A 10,492-nucleotide genomic window follows, 5' to 3' on the forward strand; every position below is an offset into this window, starting at 1 on the left:
ATAAAATAAGTCGAAAATGTAGAATAACATTTTTTCTTCCGAGATTTAATTTTCGAGAAAATCGAATTCGAAGATTCATCTGCAACGCGTGTATTCGTGCTGGCAATAAGTGGAAACGGATTGCAAAGAACAGACGCGTTAGCCTATAGTCACCAATTCGTCATGGCAGTAAGTAGAAACTGAATGCAATGAACAGACCCGTTAGCCAAGTCCTATTCATTCGCACATGTATCCACCAGTTCTTTAAAGTCGATTTTCTCGAAAACCAAGTCTCAAATGAAAAAATGTTATTTTATATTTTCGATTTATTTTTTCACGTAGAATTACCCTCTATCCGGTTGTACCACCAATTACGGAACACCTTGTACCCTCGCGGGCAAACTCGGATTCCGCTAGGGGAAAAAGTGGCGTAGAAGAAAAGTCTCCCAGCACTTACTAAACTTATTTCAAGTACATAAATAAATGTTAAATAGGGTCTCCTACCAATTGGTATTTGGAATTACTAAAATGTATGCCAAATTAATATTCGATTCAACATTTATTTATGTACTTGAAATAAATTTAGTAAGTGCTGGGAGACATTTCTTCTACGCCACTTTTTCCCCTACCGGAATCCGAGTTTGCCTTCGAGGGTACAAGGTGTTCTGTAACTATGTAATCATGTATTCTCATATTGGTCTCTTTTTATTTTAGTGAACAAAAATATAAAGGAAACATGTATTGTTATTTTAGAAAGTTCAATAATACTTAACTTTTCAAAGTAGTAACATACAAATTGTGCCATGGTACTGTAGTTCAATTTTCAGTAGAGTATTATGCTATAATATAATAAATAAAGATCATTTGAAAAATGTAACAGTACAAATATAAAAATAAAATAAATAAATATAAACATAATAAAGAAAATATAACTCCACTCTTCTTTTATAACGATTTTATCGTATGGTGAAACGGTTGAATTCTTTTGAGTTCATAGATATCGTTCCATTCTTTGTTCCCTCTGTTTTGCGGTGCTTTTGCCACTTGTGACGGTACTCGTACTCGTCGCCAAAGAAATTCCACATAGATAAACTTTCTTCGCATTTGACACCTAAAATAAATTTTGTTACTGTAACCTTCATCTAGTAAGCGGCTGCTGTAGATGTTAAAAAAAAAAATATTCTCAAAACGAGAAATTTTCGCTTGTTTAACATTCGGTTTATATTAATAAACCATCCTGAAACCTACCATATTGATACAGGATAAATCAAGGAATTCTTGAGATGTAAAACTTTCGAAAATTTCATGTCATTATATATGTGTTTGTAACAAATGTAATGCCTTATCGTTGCTTAACTTAGTGTATACCAAATGAAAGTGCGGTTCAAGAGCTTTCAAATCAGCTCAAGATGAAGTCTGTAAACTAAACAGACCTGAAGACATTGATGTTTGAATGTAACAGGATTTTCAATTTTAAGCATTGTGTGCAATCTTTAATCGTTTATATTTTCTGAAATATTAATATTAAAAATCTGAAAAAAATCACACATGTTTCTCCGCCATACAGAATACGTAAAAAAAACTTCAACAAAATCGGAGTGGTGATCGAAAATTTTCCCTTTAAATTGTCCCGGTTGACGTGGAATGACCCTTATACAAAGTGTTAATAAAATGGTGGGACATTTTCACAGAGTGGATTGTACATCCAAAATTAAGACGAAAATGAGATGTTAATTGTCGAAAATACGGGCGAAATACGCCTAAAATACGTCTACATAGCGGGTTATTCAACTAGGTAATAACTCGTAGGTTATTTGTTGTACGAAAAGATTGTTCAAACAAATGTTGCATGGTTTTCCAGGCGAACCTACAATGCTGTAATCTGTTTCTTGTTACTTTGCTGTTTTATTGAGATATGAGGGTCATCTTCAGTTTTTTAAATAGAATGCCTAATATTTTTTCTCAAATTCAAATAAATCACCAAATTCTGCGTAAAAAGGTATTACACCAAATAGGGTTTGAAATGAATGATTCGTAACATATCTTGTGATACAAGTTGTATTTCAAACAGTGTTCGAAATATTGTCCATTATAATGAATGCACTTGCGTAATCGAATTATGAGTGATGGGAGAACATTTTCTAGTGTTTTTGCAGTTATTGCGGCACATGCACTAATAATACGTTGTCACATTTCTTCGGCGGTTGTTCGTGGCTCGCGATAAACTTCATTTTTTAATGTTCCCCAAAGGAAATAATCGAGCGGCGTTACTTGTAGGTACAAGTGATATGATCGGGCCACATCAGCTTGTGATTGGCACGGATGGCCACTATGCGTGCATTATGACAGCCTTTACATGATCGCGCCGGCCAATTACGTAAAAGGTTAACGTAAGGTTGGGAATTTTTAACATGGATTCTCTTTAACACAGGTCTTTTAATTTGCCAATGATAAAATAAGTCCAGCAAAGAGTAATTTTCACATACCTAATTGTATATGTTCAGCGTTCCACATGATGGATCTGATTCGCACATCCTTTTTTATCGGAAGCACATCGACAATCCGATCAAGGCTTGCGAGAACCGGCATGATAGTGTATCGATTCTCGTCTTCCCAGTAGGACCACTGAACGACCAGCTCTCCACTGCGCTTGTTCCAGGCTAAGTTCTCCACGGCACCATAAAATTCAACGAGACGATAACTCACTGGATCCAACTTGTTCACGTCCCAGAGCGACAGCGAAGCGTCGCCCAAGCCACCACCTACGCATAATAAGCCGCTTTCTTGCGGGTGCCAAGCTAACGCCTGAAATATATTTACCATAATAATTTCGGACATATTCTTTTGGATGAAAACTCTGGATCTGAACTCGTTGGCCATTTAAGTCAAATTTCACTTCAAACGTACCTAAGTACCAAGTATTATGAGAAGTATTTTCAATATCTTTCTGAACATATACATATGTACATATGTATATATAATACGTACTTACAAATATTTAACATGGGGTCATTCCACGCGACGTCGAACAGTTTTTGGAGTAACATTTCGGATTTTGTTGAAATTTGAACATGTTGTAGTCCTTAGTGATATACATATAAACGTATCTTGAATGATTATTCAAAATTTTTTTAATTGTGGATCTATAGCTGTTTGAAATACAGTGTTAATCCTTTTTCAATAAATTAGGTATTGATGCCCGCTATTGTCCGACTTATATTCTGATTTAACTGTTACTTTAAAAAATGTTACTAAACAAAAATATTTTTGTTTTATGTTCTATCAAGTGATATCACACTGAAGTAACAATCACTGATTCTTATGAAATTTTGTTACCAAGTGGTTGTCATGAAAGTATTTGACACGTATTTTTTTGTATCTGCTATCATCCATATTGAAGGAATGAAAACAGACTTCAACGTTACGGGTGTGAAACAAGCTTGGTTGAATATCTCGAAAACTATTGGAGATACAAAAACGAGTTAAATGGCAGTATTGTGTGTTTTGTTATTAGGTATTCAGATATATTATTAGATTTCAGAAAAATTAATTTGTTTAAATAATGCGTTAAAAAGTTCTTCTTTTTTGTCAATTTTTCGGGTCAAGTCTGTAAAATCTACAATTTAAAGAATGTTGAATAATCTTTCAGGATACATTTACATATTACTAAAGACTACAACATATCCAAGTTTCAAAATCAAAATTCGATATGATACTCCAAATAGTGTCCGGCCTCGCGTGAAATGAGCCCATAAGGAATAAGCAAACAATTTTACAAAATCATAGAAAGTAATATATCGATTGATGTTATCTCTATTCTTGATATTTATCGATCTACTTTTTCACATTTTTATGTGCATTTACTATTATATGGGAAAATCGTTTAAAAACAAACCTCCTTGATATCTTATGTTGTATTGCTGTTACAAGAAACATGTATCAACGAAATATAGTTAAAAAAAGTTAAGTCGTCACAGCAGGAAACTTTGTTTCGATGTTATGAACATTAGTAGTACTGCTTTTAATACTTTCATTTTTCATATTTTACAATAATTGTTTACATCGTTTCTTATAATTTTGTAAGTGTTTATGAATGTCAATGAAATTATAATTTTTTAGTTTTCTCTTGAAAAGTTTACTAATGTACCAAGTCGAATAAATTTTCGGTTTCCAATTTTGCAAACACAAAACATTTCTTTGGAAGTACCATAGTAATATGAACTTAACTTACTTTAACAGGATTATAGTAGATAATGTCGATAAACGGTGCCAATTCTGGCCACACAAAGATGCGAATATTTAAATCCATTCCAGAAGACGCAAGATAATGATAGTTGTGCGAGAAGGTCATCGCTAATATTGTCGAAGTGTGCGCCGCTATCCAGTTAATTGCACGACCTGTTTTCGCCGAGTACGATGTAATCAGTGCTGTGCTGGCCCTAAAGGAATCCAGAAATAAATTTACATCTCCAAATCTACTACTGTACAACTACTAAATGGTAGGAAGACATAATTTTCGCGTTACGCGAGTGGATGTGATGTCATGAATGAAACGTCGAAATCTCTGAAATTACTTACAGGAGGTCCATTAATTTCGTGATAGTTACGTTTTACATAAATTTACACGAGACAGTATCAAAAGATAAGATTAAGATTTCGACTACGATCACTGTCTTTGCAGTGATCATGCGATCTATACATGGATGTAGTAAGTACTGGAGCAAACAGGTGCAAATAATTAACAGTAATTAATGTTGATTTCACTTATGTCATTCATTATACTTACACGACAATCTGTTGATCATTCTGAGACCAGCAGATGCAACGACCGTAATCTGAGCTCAAGCTAGCCACAGTCTTACATGTTCTAGTCCAGATATTTTTTTCTTTCCGCATGTCGTATAATTCGATTATGGACGGTAAAGTGCAAATGGCTAATAGATCACCTACAATAACAATTCATAAAATGTTATTGTATTATCTGTTCTTAAAATTATTATATTAAGTTTGCGGAAAAGGATTTTTGATTTTTACATGCTCGCACCTTAAACACGATTGTTTTTAATTAACGCTATTTATTAAAATTCTGTATACTCTTGTCTATATCATTAATATTTTTATATTACTATTTTAACCTATCGCTAGAGGTCATATTCCTTGGATTTATCCAGCATTAGATTTTTTAGTTCATTTCGTGGAATTATATGTATAGTGTCGAAATTTATATTTCAATGATGATATAATTCAAAGTTACATTTTTTGTTTGATTAGTTCAAATTAAATCATAAAATGTTCTCGTCAGCATAGTCTGCGAAAAAGAGAAGTTTGAAAAAAGTAGCGTAACGGAAACGTTAAACCTTTCTTTGATGCTTTCCTCAGCAGAAATGTCTGTTTTACCGTATGCTGCGGTTAGATTTTCTCCTAGACCCTTACTTTTCGAAATAAATTAAAAAATAATTGTTGTGCGTTTTGGATGTCCTTTTCACTTTGATCAGTATTTAAACATATTTAGATGTCTATAGTATAATAACAATTTACATAATTTTGTTCGACAGAGTCCCGAGAATTATTTCGTGAGAAAAGCAACTGCATAACAGTTACTATAAAAGCACAAAATCTCCAAGTTTAAAAATTTGCAATTTTTTAAAAATAAATTTTTTTAAAACTGTATGTGCTAGGAAAAACGGTTTGTATTCAGCTCATAAGGATCTATTAGAAATTGTATTACCTAGTGAAGGTAACACAATTTTTTACGTGTTAAACAGTATAATTGTAACTAACTCAAAAGTTGTATGTCTCCCTTCAGCCTAATATAACAAAATACCTTGTATCACCAGTAACAGATCGATATTTTTAATTATTAATAAAGATTTGCTTCCTTAATCCTGGAACATCGAGCATCAAAGCATCTAACAATGAAAGTACCGCAGAGGTTACACTCTAAGTAAATTATTATCTACAACAATATTTCTGTTATAACAATTTGGTAACTATTTAGATTATGGGAGGTAGCTCCAATAACCTTGACCTTGACATATGTTGTCAAGCTCACCTTTCTGAGTGACCTTGGGAAGGTTTTAGCCTTCCTTCGTTATTTTTTAAAAAGTAATTATCAAATAATTTTCACAATATAAAGGTGTACGTTTACTTCCATAATTTGAATTTTACCTAGTATAAACATTGTGTTAGTAGCATATCTGCTTCTTTAAGTGAGAAGAAGCCAAATGCGGAAACAGATGGTTATGGTTTTTTAGATAACAAATGAAATAAAATATAGAAATTAAGATAATTAATTTGACTGGCAAGCTAAAACAAGGGAATTAATAGGGAGGATAAGTTTCAGGATTTACTAACCAGCATGGTTCCATTTCAGCGCAGAAACATTAACGGCTCCCACTTTATCCAATTGTCCGACTACTTGAGGCGTGGTGACATCAAAAAATGTTACTGTATCCTGATTTGCCTCTGCTATTACGTCTTTCGAACTCCAGTCGACTAAACAGTAATCGAATCCTGCAAATTTTAGACAATTTATAAGAGTCCTTTTACAGAATTTAATTTATGCTGCACAAGTACCCTAAAATTATTTTTCTAAGAAATAAACGTTCCTATAATTAGATTTTACTTTATAGTTCAAATTTGTTTCTGATGAAAAATAGCTTATTACACATTTGTGTATCCTACAATTTCAGCTAACAAAGATCTTATTTAACGATAAATATTTATTGCCAATAATTGCAGTCGTAAGTATAAAGATAAGAAAAGTAGAAATTTATACAGGGAAGGAGTTATACTCATTAGTACAAATTACTTTAACATAAACTACTTACTTCGAAGTAATGAGGTCATAACTTACAATAAAAAAAAGTACAAGCGGTTTGGAAAAAAAATAACGGTGATGCAAAAAATTAAACAAGAATTATCATAACAAAATTTCCATGTAAGATACTCTCCTTCTCAAACCATTCAAACTGTGTTTGAAATATTTCTCATATCATTAAAAAAAAACAAGATATTTAGGTGTTCGATCTTAGGTGGGACACCCTATATGTATACTAAAATGTATGGCCAATGCTTGTGATTCCATGACAGAATGAAAACCATGAACATAAATAAACGATATGTGGAATTATGACTACCAAACATGCATGTTTTGTAATTGTTATTGCAAGGAATTCTTACGTGAAAGTCTTCGGGCGTCAGGCATATCTAATATGCAAGCCGTACTGGGTATTAATGGCTTATTTCGAGGCTTTGATCTCCACATTCCATTTTTGTAATATTCTTCATCCCACAGTTCTCTAGGTAGAGTTGCTAAGTTTCCAGGCAATTTGATCGCCGATGACACGTGATTGGAATACAGCACTTTTTTCTGCCCCAATCCTGATATAATATTTTCTTTCACCATTTGTTGGTGCATAAGTCTTTTGCGCCATTTCGCCGTTAGAGTATCTACCTACATCATTTGTTTATTGTTAGCAATATATACAGTTAATAGAAAAAGCATCTTAATTGAAATTATCTGTTACGACTCGTGATTCATTCGTTGAATATTCGGAATTTGTTGATGTATACACGTAATATTCTAACCAAGTGCCGTCAAAGTGTTAATATGCAGCGTATCGTTCAATTTGATTATGTCTTCGATCGTATAAACCATAGATGCGTTCAGTATTCTGGTATTACGCTACCATCGAAGGTAATGTTGAAGTTTTAATAATGGTGTTTATTTAACAATAATTAAACATTCTGTATTTTATTCTTACTACGAGTAGGCACGCGTTTATGAATATATATAGGCACAAGTTTATGAATAGAGAGCAAATACGATAGACATGCTTTCTATTTTCTTACTTCCCGCCCCTGTAAATATTGTAATGAATTAGATTTAATACATTTGGTATCTACTATTTAACAATAAAGTATTGTTATTGAATTACAAAAACGCCTTTTTGTTGTTCAAAGGTAGCTACATTGATTTTTCTCTTAACTACACAGCATTACTCCTTTATAGTAGGACCTGTCTATGTTGTCGCAATAATGTACCCACTGCGCGTGGGTTTTAGCCATTTGCGGACGAGTATCGGCAAACAGTCGCCTAAGGATTTATGGCACTATTGCAGACGCATTACTGCAAAGAAAGTCTTATTTGACTGGCACTATACAAGTCAATCGAAAATATATTCCAAATGAGATTGATAAATCAATATTTTCCGAAAATAAAGTCATTGAAAACTCAATGGTGATTATCGCAACGAATGCAAAATTAGTAACCAAATTTGTCGCAATGATGAGGGTAAAAGTGCTGTACATTCTAACAGAGAATTCAAAGATGGAACAGAAGAGTCACGATAATATTAAAAAATAAAGACTGCATGTAAGCGACTGTTCTGAAAAAATAGAACATGCCATACGATACAGGTGTATAAACCTTCCAATTCGAGTATTTTTTGTAATTTTTTTTTAGGCTCCCTTCCTTCAGCCGTCTGCTCGTGAAAGGGAAATTGCCGCGACGCGCGATCTCTTTTCTCAAAAATATGTGACCATCTACGACTAATATTTTACTAATATTTTCGAAACATGTACGTACATCAACGACCCCGCACAATTTCATTGAAATTGGAATGGAAGACTTTAGAGCCTCCCCTTGTAAGCAATAATTATCTCCCCCCACTTTAAAAATAAATATTTTGTTTAGCCGAAGGGAGTCGTTATTTGAACATTTCATTCTTCAATTATTTCGAATGCTTATCAGATACTTATTCAGAAGTATTAGATATACGCTTTTTCGCATACCTGTTCGAATACATCGAGTTGCTCCTTTTCCACCGTGTCAGCTTCCTCCCTTGTGAGAAGATAATTTGCAGCTTCCATATTATATCGACTTCGTTTAACTATAAATCTGTCCCCTGAAGGAACCTGTTTCGGAATCAGTTGCGAGTGTTTCTTAACGATCTCTGTGTTGGATTGTAAGATAGTCGATCGAGAATTGGGAGCCAAACATCTTGTCAGATAGTCCTGAAAAAATGAAAATGAAGATTGTTACTGGCGAGCTTCAATATGGCCTATAAAATATTAAAAATTCTTTTCAATTGCCTTGCTCACATTTTGAATATGAAAGACGTGCTTATTGATATCAAATAGACTGTACATAAAAGTTTATTGAAAATATTCTACTTGTTGACAGTTCTATTCACTATTAGATGTCATGATACTTACAAACATAGTGATTTCGAGTACAGATTCATGTTCACAAGCTGAAGTTGGTTTACAATACAGACGTGATTTCCTCGCTAATATTTTACAGCCACCGTTAATGAAAAAAAAATATATAATGTGCTTTTACTCTATATATTCGTTTTATTTAACTGACGTTTTTGTTGTGACGTTAATTTTTACCGATACATTCGTAAATAATATTGCTTATTATGTTTGCATAGTCAACTTTCGATGTTTGTGATCACTTCATAGAAAGTACGTTTGTCTAGAAATGTTTTTTCACTTCCTCCCACTGGTTTAAATGTACGGTACTCCAAATTACAAAAAAAAAAAACGATTACTTAATGTCAATTATAGCAACGTCTCTGAAAGAAACTCAAATGACGTAGAACCGGGAGTAAAGAGTAATAAATCGCGATACAGACGATTTAAATGGTCGATCGTTCACCGTTATGGCCGAGAGAACGGCCTCGAGGGAACGCCATCGTAACTCGGAATTAGGATGGCACCTTTCAGCTTTCCCGTTTAAAGTATCGTCCCGGAAATCCAGGCAGAAGCACGTTGCTCGTGGCCGTTCGTGCTGCAGAAGAAGAGTCAGTGTATTTATAGGAATTTCTCGCGATAAGGCTCGAACACCGTCGCACACTGAGAGACCAATAAATACGAACTTGCATGTTTGAAAATGCAAGTCCGGTTATAAGTTATGGTCCTGATATTTTACCAGTGTCCGCGGCATTTAATTTTAGCAATCATTTTTTTCTTAATGTCGTTTCAATTTTCAGAACAAATGTACCTACATATTAACGTTATATTTTTGTCAATGCTGCTTCTCTGAAGCTTTTTACGGTGGCTATACATACATTTTTTTCTTTACGCAAGGATTAAAATGAAATATTAATTTTCAAGTATATCTCTTTAGTAACTTCTGTAAGTAACGCCTGCTTATTTATGAAAATTCATTTGCACTGAAGGATTCTAATAATATATACTATAAGGATTTTAATTTTTCATAGAATAGTTAAACTTTTTACTGTATAATACACGGAGAATTTGTTGACTCACTGTATACTAGTACGATGACACTGGGGAGCCACGGGTTTGGGCTCCGCGAAAATCAATCAATTTTTACTGGTCGTTCAACGTATTTATATACACGATGTGACTTACATATCTGACCGCGAAATATTGAATCAAATATTTGTCTTTTGTGTCATTAAGTCCTGTACCATTTTTCTCAGAACTCTCACCGAGTAGTGCTTATTTAAAACAGCACACGTATATAGTAGCCATCCGG

General features: G+C 33.5%; 1 protein-coding gene across 1 annotated transcript; it reads right to left on the reverse strand.

Moving 5' to 3' along the window:
- Positions 1 to 935: 935 nt before the first annotated feature.
- LOC107190122 (APC/C activator protein CDH1-like) lies at positions 936 to 8,853 on the reverse strand. Its single transcript, XM_015578870.1, has 7 exons — positions 8,776 to 8,853; positions 7,162 to 7,435; positions 6,334 to 6,492; positions 4,766 to 4,925; positions 4,211 to 4,418; positions 2,466 to 2,784; positions 936 to 1,090 (listed from the first exon to the last, which is right to left on the reverse strand). Exons 1-7 carry the CDS (start codon positions 8,851 to 8,853, stop codon positions 936 to 938), a joined length of 1,353 nt encoding a protein of 450 aa, XP_015434356.1.
- Between the last annotated feature and the right edge of the window lie 1,639 nt (positions 8,854 to 10,492).

The sequence above is a fragment of the Dufourea novaeangliae genome, unplaced genomic scaffold (genome assembly GCF_001272555.1).
Source record: "Dufourea novaeangliae isolate 0120121106 unplaced genomic scaffold, ASM127255v1 scaffold11, whole genome shotgun sequence".
NCBI classification, from domain to species: domain Eukaryota; kingdom Metazoa; phylum Arthropoda; class Insecta; order Hymenoptera; family Halictidae; genus Dufourea; species Dufourea novaeangliae.

Bases quoted from the DNA above. Each gene is read 5' to 3' on its own strand.
- LOC107190122 (XM_015578870.1), bottom strand. From the start codon at position 8,853: ATGGAAGCTGCAAATTATCTTCTCACAAGGGAGGAAGCTGACACGGTG. The intron at 6,493-7,161 runs GTAAGAATTCCT...TAAAATTTGCAG, and splicing joins TGACGCCCGAAGACTTTCAC to GATTCGATTACTGTTTAGTC. The intron at 4,926-6,333 runs GTTAGTAAATCC...TTGTTATTGTAG, and splicing joins GCTGAAATGGAACCATGCTG to GTGATCTATTAGCCATTTGC.